Below are 19766 nucleotides of genomic sequence, written 5' to 3'. Positions count from 1 at the left end.
AAATGTAAATTAAATAATTAGAAGTAAGTATTTATCTAGAAAGTTTGGATTAATACTAATAAATATGTATTATTTTCTCTTATTTGGCAGGCAAAATGGATCTGACTCCCGGTTTACCATTATTCTTGATCAAAGATTGGCTACATGGTCTTCTTTCAAAATCTGTCTCCAAATAATATCTGTAAGTACCAATGCATTTTTTAGTAACTTCTTATTTTTTTTTATATTATACTTTCTGTTTGTGGGGATATAGATTATTTTGATACTGATGGAGACAAACCAATATTGATGGAGAAAATAAAATAGATGGGGTGGGGAGGTGGGAAAGTAGGAAGAGGAATTGATATAGGAGATTGAGCTAAACAACTCCACTTAAAATAAAACCAAATGGGAAATAAAGAACCATAGTTAACCATTCCAGTTATAAGTGAGAAGAGACTCGAGGTTCCCTATGCTTTTCAGAGCAAGGCAAATTTTTGTGGGATTTTTAAAACATGGAAATAGCTATGTTGTATATTCATTGTAATAAGAAAAAGTACAAAGAAGAAAGTTCAAAACTGTAGTCAATACTCAAACTATCCAGAAATAAGCACTTTTTAAACAAGTATATCTTTCCAGAATCCCTCCCCACCCTAACCCTGGAATAGAGTAGGGAATGAGTTGCCTGTAATGTGACACAACTACCTATTGGAATCTAGTACCCAGCTTCCTAAGATCCAGATAAGAGAAAATGGTTTTACTAAAGGAAATATTATGAGATGCAATCCTTTCCACAGGGAAGTTGATCTTTTACATTATTAGGCTCTTCTTGATATAGTAGCATTGTCTGACACTTCTGTTTCATAAAAAAGGAGAGAGAGGAGGGAGCTGGCAAGAGTAGTGTTGTCTATGAAAGTACCATGTTGTCAACTTTATAGGACCAGGGTAACTGGGAATCAATATATTTTTCTCTTTGAGAGTCCAACATCATAAACCATCTGAAATTCTTACTTTGTTTCCTAACTGACACAGGAGGTCACAACCAGTAGAGAAAGTTGATTTATTTGTGAAAGCAAGACAAAAATCTAGGTTGTTGGACTTCTGAGCCTAGGTTCTTTTTACTATACTAAGCTGCTAACAACTGTAAAAACAAGTTGGTACTTGAACAATACGGCTTTGAACTACATGGGTTCACTTACACATGAATTTTTTTCAATAAAAAATGCAAACGTTATCTTCTCTTCCTTATGATTTTCTTAATAATAGTTTCTATTCTCTAGCTTACTTTATTGTAAGAATATAGTATATAATAGATGTAATATGCAAATATGTGTTACCCTACTGCTTGTATTATTGGTAATACTTCCAGTCAACATTAAGCTATTAGTAAAGTTTTGGGTAGTCAAAAGTTATATGCAGATTTTCAACTATGGGGGTGCTTGGTCCCCTAATCCTGATTGTTTAAGGGTCAACTGTGTATTGGAACTCACATGGTGAAATGAATGAGATTATTTATTCTTTTTATAACCAGTACGGATTATTTCTCATCTTAGGCAAGTCAGCAAATTGTTTTTCTGTTTATTTCTTTAACAAAGGTGTTTAATCATAAGCAATGGAGAGAAGAGTTGATTCACACAAATTACTAAAATAAAATTAGAAAGCCTTCACTTAGTATAATATATTTTTTTGCCTTTCCAAAAACAGTCACATTTTAAAAAGTAATGTTGATTCTTTTTATTTTCTGATTAAGGACTCCAGGCAGGTGCCATTATAATTGTCTTATAGATGAGAGAATTACATTGATGTACACTCTTTGGAAAGGTTATGTGAGGTCAAATAGCTAAGTATTAAAAACAGCCAGAGCAAAAATTGAATTTTCGTGAATTTCAGTTGATGCTCTTTCCACCTGCTGCTATCGTTTTCCAAATTAATTGTGGATAGACAAATAAATTCAGAGGTTTTTAGAAAAAGGTAAAATTCCTTTGGAGAAAATAAATCTGCCTTCCATATACTAAGTTAAAACTATTTTTATTAATCAAATAGGTTGTTTGGCATAGAGGTCTTGTTTTTTCTAAGAGAGAAGTATAAGATTCTGTTGTGATCCTATTTATTTGGGGTTAAAGAGGAATACTGAGTTGTTTTTTGACACGTAATGTTCCACTTTCTGTTTTTCTAGGAATGCTCTCTTACTGGGGAAGAATAAGCCATGTTCAGAAAAGAGCTGGGCAGTCAGGGTACCTTTAGTCTCATAACTGCCAAATTGGTAGCACTGGGAAGGAGTGGGAGTACAGGTGATGGTAACATGTAACTGGCTATAGATTATTTTAAGTGTATTTTTTGTTGTTAATCCTCACCTGAGGATATTTCTCCATTGATTTTTTTATATAGAGTGGAAGGGAGGGAAGGAGAGAGAGAGTGTGTGTGTTTGTGTGTTGTGTTTGACATTTTAAATGTTTCTGCTTTTGGTACTTCCTATACCTATACTCAAGAACATATTCATTGTATCTCAACCATTAATAGCCAATCACCTCTGTTTGCAATAAAGGTAAATATTGAATACAAGCTAACTTCAAGAGCAAAAGTTGTCATTCAGAAAGGATTTTTGGTGAAAATTGCCATTGTATAGATAGTATAACTGTCTGGTATATTATTTTAAATGAGTGTCTATGAAATAATTTTACAATTTAATTTCAAGACCTTAATTTGTAGATTTCAAAATAAACTATGCAGTTAGGCTATACTTCATAATTCATGACAGGAGATAAGATTGTTTTTAGTTACATATTTGGGGGAAATGTTAATTTGGGGAAGTATCCTATCCATTTTCAAAAATTTGCATGTTATGTTTTTTTCTAGATTATCATCAGGAAAAAATTTAAAAGCTCTAAGCTTTTACAAGGTTTAAACACATAATATAATTTAATTTAAAAAATAAAATTTAATTTTCAGTTACATAGATGAAGGTATCAGTTAATACTACATTCACAAAGATTCTTAGCATTCCACCTTAAAAATCAAACTTCGCAGAGGAAAAAGCCAGTCCTATCAAGCCCCTAGGAGGAGTCTTATTTTTTTTTCCCCTTCTTCCACTCTTAGGACATCATCTTGAGTAGTTCAGCACAAGTTAATCTGTGAGGTTCAACCAGGCTAAGTAATTGGGGAATGTGTCAGCACTGAATTAATATGAATAGCAGGGAAGGGTTTGTCAGCTGACTAATCAGGGATAGTGGTTTCCTTACAGTGATGCTACAGTGGTAATGGAAGCAGCTACAGCTTCGGTTGCTTTGTTTGATAGAAATTTTTGGCTGCTGCTTTTCAATACTACCCAAGAAGTAGCTCATGTTTCATCAATGTTGCATTGACAATTGGAAAAGGAGAGTATTGTGTATAGGTGAGATGGCAGAAGCAGCTCACCTGAGAGGCAAGATGAGGTTCAGAAGGAATGCGGTAAGGACTCTGCCTGCAGTCCTGGAAAGCCTGTTCCCAGGTTCGAGTGCGGGTATGTGCCCTTGGCGGAATTGAACCTGTGACTTGGTGGTCTGCGGACTGACAATCTACTGCTGAGCCAAACTAGCCAGGGCGACTGTATGAACAATTTTGAATCCTTTGGCAGAGTAGCTTTAAATCACTAGCTAAAATAACATCTAACAAAAGGATTAATTCTTTCACCATGGTCAAGTAGAGGATGATATGATGGATAAGATCTGGAGATGACTTTATCAGTATTTAGAAAGTAAGCCCTTCGTGGGTGTTACTGTACAAGTGAAAAAAATTTTAAAGGCTAATTATTGGAAATCTTTCTGATTTTAATTCTTCTCCAAATTAAAACTTTGAAGATACAGAATTCTAGCCTGTTGATAATTTAAAAAAAAAAAAAAAAAAAAAAAAAAGGAAATAAGAGTGACTCTCTTTTCATTATAGGCTAGAATTTAGAAATCTCTCCTTGCTTATATATTTCCAACATTTTTCTAACTAAAATTTTGCCTTCATTAGCTCACTTGTATACTAAATTCCCAGCAAATTTCTAAAGTGATATTTAGATGTATTTTGGGGAAATGTGAAATAAAACTAGGTAATTTAACAACTAACTTGTTATCAATAGGGTTTTACATGCCAATCTTTTTCTTTCAAAACTTTAGATAACATTATTGATGTTATGATTTAAAATATAATACTTGCTCATAAAAATATTGAGACAACACACAAAAAATAAGAAAGTAAAAATCAGACAGAAAAAAAGATTTTGAAATCAAAAGTAAGATTAGGGAAGTAAATGAGTAAGAATTTTATTGTTGTTGAATAACAGTGACCATCTGTGGGTGATATTAATCTTTTTATTTTGACAAAGTTGTATCTTCAGCTCTACACATGATTTTGTATTATGGGAATAATAGCTTCAGACTTTTTATTTTTTATTTTATTTTATTTGGTACGTGCCCCTAGTGGGAACTGAACCAGGGACTCTCTGGTCTGCAGGCTGTGCTCCAACCACTGAGCCAAACCAGCTAGAGTGCTTCACTTTTAATAGACAATTTATGATACACAAGGTATGCCTGTGTTGGTGCTTTGCAGTACTGGGTACAACGGACATTAGTACTTTTGTCATCAAAAGTGACTTGCCCTGGCCGGTTTGACTCAGTGGTTAGAGTGTCGGCCTGCGGTCCAGAGAGACCCAGGTTCGGTTCCCGCTAAGGACGTGTACATCAGTTGCAGTTTGACCCTGGCCCTGGTTGGTCGTTGGGGTGGCAGCCACCCTATGTGTCCCTTTCACATCGATGATTCTCTCTCTTTCTTCCTCTCTCTCCCTTCCACTCTGTCTGAACAAAAAATGGAAAAATGTCCTCGGGTGAGGATAAAAACAAAACAAAACAAACAAACAAAAAAAGTAACTGACTTAAGCTTCAGAAAGTTCCTAATTCCTTTTCATTTAATTAATTAATTTATTTATTTTAGTTACAGATGTTTCTTCTTTTTCTCGCTCTGATACCCCATCCCCCTCCTTCACTGCCCTGTCCCCAGCTTTGTGGTCTATGACCTTTGATTATGCATTCATGCATATAAGTTCTGTGGTTTATCTCTCCTCCCCACCTCTTCTTCAGGGGATTGTCAATCTGTACCCCACTTGTATGTCTGTGGGACTACCCCGTTCCTCAGACTGTTATGTTCATTATATTCCACAAATAAGTGACAGCATATGATATTTGTCTTTCTCTGTTGGGCTTGTATTGCTTAGGATAATAATTTCCAGGTCCCTCCATGTCGTCTCAAAGGATAAGAGATCTTTCAGTTTTACAGCTGCATAGTACTCCATTGTGTATATGTACCACTGCTTTTTTAACCATTCGTCTACTGATGGACATTTGGGCTGTTTCCAGATCTTAGCCATTATAAATGGTTCTGGTATGAACATAGGGGTACACATATTCTTTCTGATTGATGTATCAGGATTCTTAGGGTATATTCCTAGAAGGGGGATCACTGGGTCAAATGGAAGTTCAATTTTTAATTTTTTGAGGTGACACCATATTGTTTTCCCTAGTGGCTGCACCAGTCTGCATTCCCACCAGCAGTGTACTAGAGTGCCCTTTTCTCCACACCCTCGCCAAGACTTGTTTGATGATTTGTTGATGGTGGCCATTCTGACAATTGTTAGGTGATACCTCATTGTTGATTTAATTTGCATCTCTCTGATGATTAGTGATGTTGAGCATTTCTTCATATGTCTCTTAGCCATTTGTATGTCCTGTTTACAGACGTGTCTATGTAGTTCCTCTGCCCATTTTTTAATTGGGTTCTTTATCTTTCTTTTGTTGAGATGTGTGAGTATTCTACATATTTTGAAAATTAATCCCTCATCTGATGTATCATTGGCAATTATGCTCTCCCATACAGTGGGTTGCCTTTCCATATGGTAGTTGTTTCTTTTGCTGTGCAGAAGCTTTTGAGTTTGATGTAGTCCCATGTGTTCACTTTCTTCTTTGTTTCTGTTGCCTCAGGTGATGTATCAGTGAAAATTCTGCTGAGTATGATGTCTGAAATTTTGTTGCCCACAGTTTCTTCTAGGATTTTTTATAAATTCATGAGTCACATTTAAGCCATTTAGCCATTTCGAGTTGATTTTTGTGTATGGTATAAGTTGATGGTCTAATTTCATTTTTTTTTTTTTTTTTTTTTGCATGTAGCTAACAATTTTCCCAGCACCATTTATTGAAGGGGCTGTCTTTACTCCACTGTATGCTCTTGCCAGCTTTGTCAAATATTAATTGAGCATATTTTCTTTGGTCCATTTCTGGGTTCTCCATTCTGTTCCATTGCTCTATATGTCTGTTTTTGTGGCAGTACCAGGCTGTTTTGATTACAGTGGCTTTGTAGTATAACCTGAAATCTGGTAATGTAATTCCTCCAACTTTGTTCTTTTTTTTCAAGATTGCTGTCACTATTTAGGGTCTTTTTTAGTTCCATATGAAGATTTGAAGTATTTGTTCTAGTTCTGTAAAGTATGTCGTTGGTAATTTCATGGGGATTGCATTGAATCTATAGATTGCTTTGGGTAGTATGGAGATTTGAATGATGTTAATTCTTCCAATTCACGAACAAGGTATGTGCTTCCACTTTTTTTTATATCTTCCTCTATTTCTTTTTTCAATGTCCTGCAGTTGTCTCCGAATAGGTCCTTTATTTCTTTGGTTAAATTTATTCCTAGGTGTCTTAATTTTTTTGCTGTGATGGTAAATGGGATTTTTTTTTCTCTTTCTGTGAGTTCATCATTGGTGTATAAAAATACCATCGATTTCTCAACATTAATTTTGTATTCTGCTACTTTGCCAAATTCATTTATTAAGTCAGGTAGATTTTTTTTTTTTTTTTTTTGGTAAAGACTGCTTTATTGGTGGCAGTTACGACAAGTCATTACATATTGATCCCCAAAGAAGAATTTAGTTATTTATCAGCATACTGGTCCATAGAGAGCTGAATGAAAGTGAACCAACCAGCTGCTGGCTGAGAGAATAACTGAAGTGAATCCTGCTTCTTGTGAAGTGGAGCCATAGCCAGTTGATATATAGCATATGCTATTCCCCCGACTGTAAAATCATGGTAGCTCTATACAGAAGGGCATCAGCTACTGACCCTTCATGTACTGGAATTCCGTTGTCTTCCTGAGAAAGCTTTTGTTTCTCTGAAATTTTATTTTCAAACTACCTGCATAAAGCAGTACTTATGGTCCTCTGGGCAATCTGATGAAGAGACAGCATATTACGAAGCATGTTGGCTCAGTTACTGCACACTCACACCAACAATTAAACACCCAAGTGTAGCAGATTTTTGATGGAGTCTTTGGGGTTTTCTATATATAATATCATGTCACCTGCAAATAATAACAATTTCACTTCCTCCTTTCACATTTGGATCCGTTTTATTTTTTCTTCCCTTCAGATTGCTGTGTCTAAGACTTCCAGTACTATGTTAAATGACAGTTGTAAAAGTGGGCATCCTTGTCTTGTTCCTGTTCTTAAGGGAAATGCTTTTAGTTTTGGCCCAATGAGTATGATGCTGGCTGTAGGTCTTTAATATATGGCCTTTATTATGTTGAAATATGATCCCTCTGTTTCCAGATTGCTGAAAGTTTTTATCAGAAATGGGTGCTGGATTTTGTTGAATGCTTTTTCACCATCTATTGATATGATCATATGGTTTTTATCTTTCATTTTGTTTATGTGGTATATCACATTTATTGATTTGTGAATATTGTACCAGCCTTGCATCCCTGGGATGAATCCCATTTGATCATAGTGAATATTTTTTTTTGTATTGCTGGATTCAATTTGCTAGTATTTTGTTCAGGATTTTGACATCTATGTTCATCAGGGATATTGGCCTGTAGTTTTCTTTCTTTGTAGTGTCTTCTTCTGGGTTTGGAATTAGAATTATGCTGTCCTCATAAAATGGGTTTGGAAGTCTTCCTTCTTCTTTAATTTTTTGAAATAGTTCGAGAATGGCTATTAGTTCTTTTTTGAATGTTTGATAAAATCCCCCCTGAAGCTTTCAGGGTGTGGGCTCTTGTTTGCTGGTAGAGTCTTGATTACATCTTCAATTTATTTTGTTGTTATTGGTCTGTCTCTTCACGATTCAGCTTTGGGAGACTATGTATTTCTAGACATTTGTCCATTTCACTTATATTGTCGAAATTGTTGCCGTATAATTGTTCATAATATTTGTTAACAATCCTTTGTATTTCTTTGGTGTCAGTTATTATTTCTCCTCTTTTATATCTGATTTTGTGTATTTGGGTTCTTTCTTGGGTTCTTGGTAAGTCTACCTAAGGGTCCATCAATCTTGTTTATCTTTTTAAAGAACCAGCTGTTTCTTTCATTGATCCTGTGAATTGTATTTTGGTCTCCATGTCATTTATTTCTGCTCTTATCTTTACTATTTTCTTCCTTCTACTTGCTCTGGGGTTTTCTTTATGTTTGCTTTCTAGTTTTTTTTAAGTGGTGAGGTTAGATAGTCTATTAAAAATTTTTCTTGCTTCTTGAGGTAGACCTGTAGTTCTATGAACTTTCCTCTCAGATTGCTTTAGCTGCATCCCATAGATTTAGTGTTGTTGTGTGTCATTTACATTGATTTCCAGGAAGTTTTTCATTTCTCTCTTGATCTCTATGGTAATCTATTCACTGTTCAATGACATGCTATTTAGCCCCCATGTTTTCAAATATCTTTGAAATTTCTTGTTGCAATTGATTTCTAGTTGTATGCCATTGTGATCTGAGAAGGTGCTGGATATTATTTCAATCTTCTTGAACTTGTAGAGACTTAGTTTGTGCCCTAACATGTGGTCTATCTTGAGAATGTCCCATGTGCACTTGAGAAGAACGTGAATTCTGCAGTTTTGAGGTTTAATTCTCTGTAGGTATCTATTAAATCCATTTGATCTAGCACCTCATTTAGAGTTTATATTTTCTTGTTAATTTTTTGTCTAGAAGATCTATCCAGGGATGTCAGTGGGGTGTTGAAGTCCCTTGCTATGATTGTTTTGCTGTTGATTTCACCTTTGAAGTCCATCAGTAGATTTTTAATATATTTTGGTGCTCCTATATTTGGTGCATATGTGTTTACCAAGGTTATATCTTCTTGTTGGATAGATCCTTTCAGTACTATGTAGTAGCCTTCTTTGTCTCTAGTTGTGGCCTTCATTTTGAAATCTATTTTATCCGATGTGAATATTGCTATGCCAGCTTTTTTTTGCTTTCTGTTTCCTTGAGTGATTTTTTTTTTTTTTTATCCCTTCACTTTCAACCTATGTGAGTCTTTTGTTGTGAGGTGGGTCTCTTGTAAACAACATTTTTGTGAGTCATGTTTTCTTATCCAGTAAGCTACTCTGTGTCTTTTTATTGGAGCATTCAAACCTTTCACATTTAAGGTGATAATTGATATGTACTTATTTATTGCCATTTTTGTTTAATGTGGTAATATTTCTCTTCCTATTTCTTCTACTAATTACAGCCGTCCTTTTAGCATATCTTACTATGCTGATTTAGTGTTAATATATTCCTTTAGCCTTTTTCCCCCCCTCTGGAAAGTTCTTTATTTGACCTTCTATTTTGAATGATAGCCTTCATGAATAGAGTAATGTTGGATTCATATCCTTGTTTTTCATGGCATTAATTACTTCATTACACTTACTTCTGGCCTTTAGAGTTTCTGTTGATATGTCAGCTGAGAGCTCTATGGGATTTTCTTTGTAGGTAGCCTGCTGCTTATCTCTTGCTGTTTTTAGGATTTTCTCTTTGTCTTTAATTTTTGGCATTTTGATCACTATGTGTCTTGGTGTGGGCCTGTTTGGGTTCTTCTTACTTGGGGCTCTCTGTGCTTCTTGAACTTGAATGCCTTCTTCATTCTCCAAGTTAGGAAAATTTTCTGTCACTATTTCTTCAAATATATTCTCTAACCTTTGCCCATTTTCTTTCTCTTCGGCAATTCCTATTATGCGAACATTATTATGTTTCCAGTTATATCTCAGTTCTCTTAAGCTGTATTCTTGTTTTCTCATTGTTTTTTCCTTTTGGTTTTCTGATTGGTTGATTTTTTTCTACCCTGTCTTCTAAGTCACTGATTCGGTCTTCACTTTCCTTTACTCTGCTGCTTAGTTTGTCCAATATGTTCCTGATTTCTGCTATGTCATTCTTCATTTCCATTTGGTTGGTTTTCAATGTTTCTGTCTTTACTCGTGGTGCTGATGTCTTACTCATGCTATTGTGCTTCCTCAAGATCATGGCTTTGAACTCTACCTCTGATAATTTGCTTAACTGCATTTCATTTATCTGTTCTTCAATAGAGTTCTCTTGTTCTTTCAATTGGGATTTTTTTTCACACCATTTCGACTTTCTCAGTGGGTTTTGGAGCCTGAAAAATTTGTCCTGTGTATGTTGGTGTTCTGCTATTTGTGGTGCCCAATACTGGGTTTAGTGCACCTGGGTGGGCCCAAGTTAAACACCACTGTGAAGTCTTACTTCCATGTGTAGATTTGCAAGCTTAGGAAAGGTTCAATTATCATCTAGCTTTTTCCTGATGGCTAGTAGTTTCAGTTACTCAGTGCCTTGGAATGTAGCTCTAGTGTTTTACATAAAAGGATTTCCAGAGTGTGGGATAGATGCTGGTTCTTAATGAACCTCAATTTGTTTTTTTGCCTCACCTGGGAAAGGCTGAATCTATAAGGGTGGGGGGGGGGGGCTGCTGTTTTTCCCCACAGCTCAGGGAAGGAACCCAGCAAAAACTGGTACCCTCCCCATCCTGGTTGTCCCCACAGAGTTCCAGTGCAGTCTGCTCTCCTTCTGCTGTAGCCCTCAAGGGAGTGGCTGTGGTTATTTTAGTGCCCTGTCCAGGCTTTCTGCACTGTGGGGTTGGCTTGGTCTTCATTCCCCAAGGTTGCTGCTCACAGCTAAGTCTGCTGCTGTCCTTGGGCTCCCAGCCTGCCACCGTCTCACTCTTTAGCAGATTTTACCTATGTCCCTGGTATACGGTCCTGTCCTGCTGCTTTTCTATTGCTTTTTTTCTGAGGATTTGTCTTTATTTTGGTTGTAATTCCCATTTGGCCCTGGGAGATTGTCTGTATAGCTTCCATTCACTTCTTCTTTTTCACATCCTCTGAGCCTGTCTTGTGTGCAGCTGGGTCACACAGGCATCTCTGGTGCCCCCGCACCCTGCAGGTCTTGTGGGTAACTGGATTCTACAGTCCTTTTGGGGACCTGGCTCTATGCCTATGTTATGGGCTTCTGGGTCGCACAGGCCTCTCTGGTCCTTCTGCACCCCACAAGTCCCTCTGGTAATTCTATGGCACAGTTTCTGCTGCATTGCACAGGCCTCTCTGGTGTTTCAGCAACCATTAGGTCCCACAAGTAACTAGATCACGCAGTCCCTGCTTGGTTGTACAGGTCTCTCTGGTGTTTCAGCACCCCTCAGGTTCAGCGAGTAACTGGATCGCACAGTCCCTGCTGGGTCACACAGACCTCTCTGGTTCTTCTGACCCTGCTGGTCCAGTGGGTGGGTAGCTGGATCACACCAGTCTCTTTCGTGCTCTGTCTTCCCATTGCTCTTGTGAGTTACTGGACCACACAGGCCTCTGTGGAGCCCAGGTCCCACCGCTGGGGGCTGTGAAGTGCTGCTGCCTTGTGGGGCTCAACTCCTCAGTTTTGGCTGTAGTTTTTGGGGATGTGTCTCATCTGCTGGTCTGTGCTTCTGTTGCCTGGGTATGGATGTCTGCTCCCAGCCTCTGTTGCTGGGGATGTATCTGGACTCTGATAGGGCTGCTACTATGGGGGATGGTGCTGGGCTCCTGGCTATCTGTGGCTTCCACTACTGGCACCTTGAGAGTTCCACTACTGAGCACTGGTCTGTGTTGACACAGATTGTCCACTTGTTCGATGGTGTCAGGTGTGCTGGTGGGCTCAGGTTGACGGGCCCTAGCAGCTCCCACTGTTTTCTCCCAGGTAATACCCAAGATTTCCCAAAATGGTGGGACTTCCCTGTGGTGTAGGGAGAAGTGCCCTGAAGAGCTGATTACCATGGTAGCTGGCTGTTCCCTTGCACAGCACAGGAACCTTCTGCTCTGCTTTTCTGCACTGCATGAGTTTGGTCATCCGCCTTCAAGTCTACTCACACACTCTCACACAATAGGTCACTGTCTCACACACACACCCTCCCTTAGGTCCTGCCTGCCGCCATCTTCCTCTAATTTTGTACTTTTTTGAAACCTGTTTGTTTGACACTGCTCTCTTTCCCTCTGGTTCTCATTGCCACTTAATTGTTTATGTTTTATCACCACTTTACATTGAATTGTTTTATTAATTAATTTATGTTTTATTTATTAATTTTTGTTACAGATGTTTCTAATTTTTCCTCTATTGACACCCTCCTTCCTTTTCGCCTTGTCCCATCCCTAGCTTTGTTGTCTATGTTCATTTATCATGCATACATTCATGTAAGTTCTGTGGTTTATCTCTTCCTTCCCCAACACCCCCTCCTCTGAGACTTGTCAGTCTGTACCCCATTTCTATGTCTGTGGGTTGATTTTGTTCAGCAGTTTGTTTAGTTCATTATATTCCACAAATAAGTAAGATCATGTGATATTTGTCTTTCTCTGCTTGGCTTATTTCACTTAGTATAATACTCTCTAGGTTTTTCCATGCCACCTGAAAGCATAAGACATTTTTCTTTCTTACAGCTGCATAGTATTCCATTATAGTGCTACTATGAACATAGAGGTACATATATTCTTTCTGATTGGTGTTTCAGTTTTCTTAGGGTGTATTCCTGGAAGTGGAATCACAGGGTCAAATGGCAGGTCCATTTTTAATTTTTTGAGGTAACACCATAGTGTTTTCCATAGTGGCTGCACCAGTCTACATTCCCACCAGCAGTGTACTTGAGTCCCCTTTTCTCCACACCCTCACCACTTGTTGTTTGATGCACATTGAATTTTTTAAATCCCCCATTTTAAATGTCATTTCCCCAAGAAGTTAGGTCTCACACTTCAGTGAAAGTTATTCTCTTTCTAATATATTATTTTTTTAGAGCAGGTTTGGGTTCACAGCAAATTGAGCAAAAAGTACAGTTTCCATTACCTCTGCCCTATAGCATCTTCATTTTAGTTTTATAATTTTGTGTAATTACTAATATTTCAACATGCCTGAAATACTATTATATTTTAAACATTCTTGACAGATTTTTCTTTATTATGTTTTAATCTGCAGTTTTGAGGCTGACTCCCAACTCTCCATTCCAAGTCTGCACTTTTTTTTCTCCTTCCTTGTACATACATTTGCTGTTAGACATCATCTGGATGTCCTGGTCACCCTTCCAACCTGCTTCTCCTGTGTTTTTAATGTTAGTTACTTAAGCCAGAAATCTGGAGACTGAGTTCCTAGTTTTTCCTTTCTTATCAGGCACATTCATTCATCATGTCTTGCAGATTGTATCTCCCAAATTCTACCCTCATCCCTGCTGTTGTTTCTCCAGTTCAGAAATGTCTCATCCCTGATTTGGTTACTGCACTGGTCTCCTTGCTCACCTGACTTAAGTCTTGTCAAAATCCAGAGTGATCCTCCTAAAATGCAAACTGATCGCGTTACTCTGCTGCTAAAAGGTTACTCTAAAACCTTTTAGAATCTCCCCTTGCTTCCAGGAGAAAACCCAGAGCCTTTTCTGAACTGACTCCTGCCCATCTTTTTAGCAGTATCTCCCATTTCTACATCCCCAGCATCATTTTCCTCTAGCTTTCCTGATTGCAACCCGTTAAAGAAGTGGGATAGTATAATGATTGAAAGCACAGACTCAGGTATAAATTAAGACTTCACCAGCAGGGTCAAAATTTACTTAAACTTTCTGAAACTCAATTTCTTTATTTGTAAAAGAGGATAGCCTAACTACTTCAAAGAATTATTATAAAGAGGAGCTATGATAATATTGGTAAAAATACTTGGCATAGAGTAAACATTTGATATGTGGTGGTTTATTATTATAACTCTATACTAGTCTATCCACTAATTTTGCATAGTTCCCGCCTTTTGTAATATTTTATTTGGCAATTTTTTCCTTACCACCAACTATGTGCTAGTATTCTAGAAGCCGGGGATACATTAGTGCACCAGTACAATACTCTGTTATCCCAAATAATTCCTCTTTATGCTTCAAAACTTTTTTTGACATTTCTAGGTCTGGGATGCTCAGTGCTACCACTTCCTGTTGGATATTATTCTAATTCCCTTGTTTTACTTATCAACTTATCATGCTACAGAGCTAATGAGTATTAATGGGCTACACTATTAGACAGTCATTTTCTTTCAATAAGGGTAGAGATTACATTTTATTAATTTGTGTACACTGAATGCCATTAGTGCCTGATAATTATTTACTTAAATACATGGAGTGGACACAAAAGATATTGAGTGAATGTTGCTTGAATGAAAAAAAATTGAGTTCATAATATACTTTTCTTCTATTCTTTACTATAAGTATACATTATTTTAGCTCCCTTTGACTTTTTGGGCTACCCTAGGAATCTGCCTCCTAATTTTGTTTTATAGGGAATAAATACAATTTGAGTACAAAAACTAACTTTAAAATGAAGCTTAAGAGTTTAATTATTTAACAAGTTCTGGCAAGGATGTGGAGAAAAGGGGACTCTAGTACAGTGCTGGTAGGAATACAGATTGGTGCAGCCACTGTGGAAAACAATATGGTGATACCTCAAAAAATTAAAAATTGAGATGCCATTTGACCCAGGGATCCCACTTCTAAGAATATATCCTAAGAAGCCAGAAACACCAATCATAAAGAATATATGCACCCCTATGTTTATAGCAGTACTATTTACAATTGCTAAGATTTGGAAATAGCCCAAGTGTCCATCAGTAGATGAGTAGATAAAAAAAGTTCTCATACATTTACACAACAGAATACTATGCAGCTGTAAGAAAGGGAGATCTCTTATTCTTTGAGATGACATGGAGGGAACTGGAGAGTATTATGCTAAGTGAAATAAACCAGTCAGAGAAAGGCAAGTACCACATGATCTTACTGATTTGTGGAACATAATAAACAAAATAAGCTGTCAACCAAAAAAGATCCAGAGACATGGAAGTAGGAAACAGACTGACAAACCTCAGAGGGATGGGGGGTGGGAGGGGTGGGAAGAGATAAATCAAAGAACTTATATGAACATATGCACAGCCAATCCACTCAGACATTACCTTGGGGAAAGCAGAAGGGGAGTGGGAGTGGGTCAATGGGGAATAAAGAGAGGACATCTGTATTATTTTCAACAATAAAAAATACCCAAAAGAAAAAGAAAAAAAGAAAAAAAAAGAGTTAAATTATTTGTAACTTGGAATTTACTTTAGTGTAAGAAAATTCCATGCCATGAGCATTGCAAAGACCTGATGTTATGACCTTACATTGGTTTTATTTTTATTTTCATGTTTTTAGTTTATCAATAACCATTTTTAAAGTTTGTCTTTTTAGTGACTTTTATGATGTTAAAATGTGTTTCCTTTCATTACAGTTTTAAGATATGCACTCAGTTGAATGCATGTTTTGACAATTGTTTCTTTCTTCCCTATGTTCTTTCTTTCTACAGGCTTCCTTCCCTGGGAATTTACACTTGGTATTGGTTCTGCGTCCAATCACTTTTCTTCAACGAACTTTCACAGACATTGGATTTCGATTTCGTCAGGAAGATTTTATGCTCAAACTACCGGTAAGAGTACATTTTAAAAAATGTTTTGTTGAAAAAATGGCGGCGGAGTGAATGGAGCTACACAGACCATCTCCCAGGACCAAACTGATTCACAACGAAAATAAAGGCAAATCGTCAGGAAGGGGCAACCGAAAGACACCATGGAGGACCACTAAACCAGGGACACCGACTCAATCCTGGTAGGCTTGCGAGGACAAGAGAGACGGCCTGGAGCCCAGGGTCCGCAGTGGCCTGGGCGGGGACCAGGGGATTCCATGGCGGGAAGTGGCTGCTAAACCCTCCGTGGCCAGCGCGGGGATGGGAAACTCCGCAGCTGGAACTTGCTACTAAAGCCTCCGCTGCCACCCCGCCCCAGTCCTGCAAACTCTCCTGTGGGAACTCTCCTGCCTCCCAAACCCTCGGCTGGGGCCCCACGGACTCGCTGGGGCCAGGGAACTCGGAGGCGGTGGCAGGAAGTTGCTGCTAAAGCCTCTGTTGAGACCCCGCCCAGTTTTTTTAGTTTCTTTTTCTGTGAGTTCATCATTGGTGTATAAGAATGCCATGGATTTCTTGACGTTAATTTTGTATCCTGCTACTTTCCCAAATTCATTTATTAAGTCTAGTAGATTTTTGATGAAGTCTTTAGGGTTTTCTATGTATAATATCATGTCATCTGCAAATAATGACAGTTTTGATTCCTCCCTTCTAATTTGGATCGCTTTTATTTTTTCTTCATGTCTGATTGCTGTGGCTAAGACTTCCAGAACTATGTTAACTAGGAGTGGCGAAAGTGGATATCCCTGTCTTGTTCCTGTTCTTAAGGGAAATGCTTTTAGTTTCTGTCCATTGAGTATGATGTTGGCTGTAGGTCTTTCATATATGGCCTTTATTATGTCTAGATATGATCCCTCTATTCCCACCCTGCTGAACGTTTTTATCAGAAATAGATGCTGGATTTTGTCGAAGGCTTTCTCAGCATCTATTGATATTATCATGTGGTTTTTATTCTTCATTTTATTTATGTGGTGTATCACATTTATTGATTTGCAAATATTGTACCAGCCTTGCATCCCTGGGATGAATCCCACTTGGTCATGGTGGATAATTTTTTTGATGTATTTCTGGATCCGATTTGCTAGTATTTTGTTCAGGATTTTGGCATCTATGTTCATCAGGGATATTGGCCTGTAGTTTTCTTTCTTTGTTGTGTCTTTTTCTGGTTTTGGAATTAGAATTATGCTGGCTTCATAAAACAAGTTTGGAAGTCTTCCTTCTTCTTTAATTTTTTTGAAATATTTTGAGAATGGGTATTAGTTCTTCTTTGAATGTTCGGTAAAACTCCCCCATGAAGCCATCTGGGCCTGGGCTTTTGTTTACTGGGAGAGTCTTGATTACGTCTTCAATTTCTTCTGATGTTATTAGTCTCTTCAAGTTTTCTATCTCTTCCTGATCCCGTTTTGGGAGACTATGTGTTTCCAGAAATTTGTCCATTTCCCTTTGATTGTCCAATTTGTTGCCATATAATTGTTCATAGTTGTTGTTTATGATCTTTTGTATTTCTGTGGTGTCAGTTGTTACCTCTCCTCTTTCATTTCTGATTTTGTGTATTTGGGTTCTCTCTCTTCGTTTCTTGGTGAGTCTAGCTAAGTGTCCATCAATCTTGTTTATCTTTTCGAAAAACCAGGTCTTTGTTTTATTGATCCTCTGAATTGTTTTTTTTGGTCTCTATGTCATTTATTTCTGCTCTGATCTTTACTATTTCCTTTCTTCTACTTGCTCTGGGGTTTTCTTTTTGTTTACTCTCTAGTTCTTTAAGTTGTGATATTAGATAATCTATTAGAGATTTTTCTTCTTTTTTCAGGTAAGCCTGTAGTACTATGAACTTCCCTCTCAGAACTGCTTTTGCTGCGTCCCATAGATTTTGTGTTGTGGTATCTTTATTTTCATTGGTTTCTAGGAAGTTTTTGATGTCTTCCTTGATCTCTTCGGTGACCCATTCATTGTTTAATAACATGCTATTTAGCTTCCATGTGTTGAAATGTCTTTGTATGTTCTTCTTGCAATTGATTTCTAGTTTCATGCCATTGTGATCTGAGAAGATGCTTGATATGATTTCAATCTTCTTGAACTTGTAGAGACTTAATTTGTGCCCTAACATGTTTTCTATCTTTGAGAATGTCCCATGTGCACTGGAGAAGAATGTGAATTCTATAGTTTTGGGGTGTAATTTTCTGCAGATATCCATTAAATCCATTTGGTCTAGTGCTTCATTTAGAGTCTCTGTTTCCTTGCTAATTTTTCTTCTAAAGGATCTATCCAGTGATGTCAGCGGGGTGTTGAAGTCCCCTGCTATGATTGTATTGCTATCGATTTCTCCTTTGAAGTCCTCCAGAAGTTTTTTTAATATATTTTGGTGCTCCTATATTGGGTGCATATATGTTTATCAAGGTTATATCTTCCCGTTGGATAGATTTTTTCAATATTATGTAGTGGCCTTCTTTCTCTCTAGTTATGGCCTTCATTCTGAAATCTATTTTATCAGATATGAGCATTGCTACCCCAGCTTTTTTTTCTTTTCCATTTGCTTGGAAGATTTTTTTGCATCCCTTCACTTTCAATCTATGTGAGTCTTTTGTTGTGAGGTGGGTCTCCTGTAAACAACATGTAGATGAGTCATGGTTTCTTATCCAATCAGCTACTCTGTGTCTTTTTATAGGAACATTCATTCCATTTTCATTTAAGGTGATTATTGATATGTACTTATTGATTGCCATTTTTGTTTAGTGTGGTTCTATTTTTCTTTCCATTTATCTTGCTAATTACAGCAGTCCTTTTAACATTTCTTGCAGTGCTGCTTTGGTGCTAATGTATTCCCTTAGCCTTTTTTTAGTCAGGGAAGCTCTTTATTTGAACTTCTATTTTGAATGATAGCCTTGCTGGGTAGGGTAGTCTTGGAATCAGATCCTTGTTTTTCATGACCTTGATTACTTCATGCCATTCCCTTCTGGCCTGTAGTGTTTCTTGTGAGAAGTGAGCTGAGAGCCTTATGGGGTTTCCTTTGTAGGTAACCTGTTGCTTCTCTTGTGCTGCTTTTAGGATTCTGTGTTTGTCTTTAATTTTTGTCTGATTGATTACTATGTGTCTTGGTGTGGGTCTGTTTGGGTTCTTCTTACTTGGGGCTCTCTGAGCTTCTTGAACTTGAATGCCTTCTTCCTTCACCAAATTAGGGAATTTTTTCTGTCACTATTTCTTTGAATATATTCTCTAACCCTTGCTTATTTTATTCTTCAGGGACTCCTATGATGAGAATATTATTCCGTTTCCAGTTGTCCCACAGTTCTCTTAAGCTGTCTTCCAGTTTTTTAATTGTTTTTTTCCTTTTGGTTTTCTGATTGGTTGATTTTTTCTACCCTGTCTTCTAAATCACTGATCCGGTCCTCAGCTTCCCCTACTCTGCTTTTTATACCTTCCAATGTGTTTTTCATTTCTGATATGTCATTCTTCATTTCTTCCTGTTGGTTTTTCATTTCCATCTGGTTGATTTTCAACATTTCTATGTCTTTACTCATGGTGCTCATATCCTTACACATGCTATTGAGCTTCTTCAACATCATGGCTCTAAATTCTAGTTCTGTTAACTTGCTTAACTGCACCTCATTTATCTCATTTTCTGTAGAGGTCTCTTGTTTTTTCATTTGGCTTTTGTTTCTGTTTTTCACCATTTTTGCTATCACAGTTGGCTTTGGAGTTTGCCAAATTTTCCCTGTGGGTGTTGTTGTTGTTCTGTTGGTGGCTTTCTCTCCTGGGTTTGGATGAGCCAGGGACGATCCACTTTAAACACCACCGTCAAGTCTTAGCTTTTCTGGTTAGTGTTGCTATCCCAGGGAATGGTAGTTATCCTCTAGCTTTTTTTGCCTGTAGTCTATCAGTAGAGGTCACCTGAAGACCCTTGGTTTCTGATTTGCCTGAAAAACTCCCTCAGGTGCTCAGTGTAAGAGGATTTCCTGAGGGTGGGGCAGCTTCTGGTTGATAATGGGCCTCAATTAGCATTTCAGTG

The 19766-nt window shown here is 37.5% G+C and overlaps 1 protein-coding gene and 1 pseudogene across 1 annotated transcript in view; one reads left to right on the top strand and one right to left on the bottom strand.

Annotated features, from left to right (window-relative positions):
- The window catches only part of MCF2 (MCF.2 cell line derived transforming sequence), an 87945-nt gene that overhangs the window by 54329 nt on the left and 13850 nt on the right, over window positions 1-19766 (top strand). The window contains 2 exon segments of the mRNA XM_036270080.1: window positions 91-181; window positions 15611-15730. Of these exon segments, the coding sequence (XP_036125973.1) occupies window positions 91-181; window positions 15611-15730 (211 nt within the window).
- On the bottom strand, window positions 6919-7244 carry LOC118636001 (annotated as a pseudogene).

The sequence above is a fragment of the Molossus molossus genome, unplaced genomic scaffold (assembly GCF_014108415.1).
Source record: "Molossus molossus isolate mMolMol1 unplaced genomic scaffold, mMolMol1.p scaffold_m16_p_2, whole genome shotgun sequence".
In the NCBI taxonomy this organism is placed as follows: Eukaryota; Metazoa; Chordata; class Mammalia; order Chiroptera; family Molossidae; genus Molossus; species Molossus molossus.
This window is presented reverse-complemented; position numbering and strand designations above follow the sequence as displayed.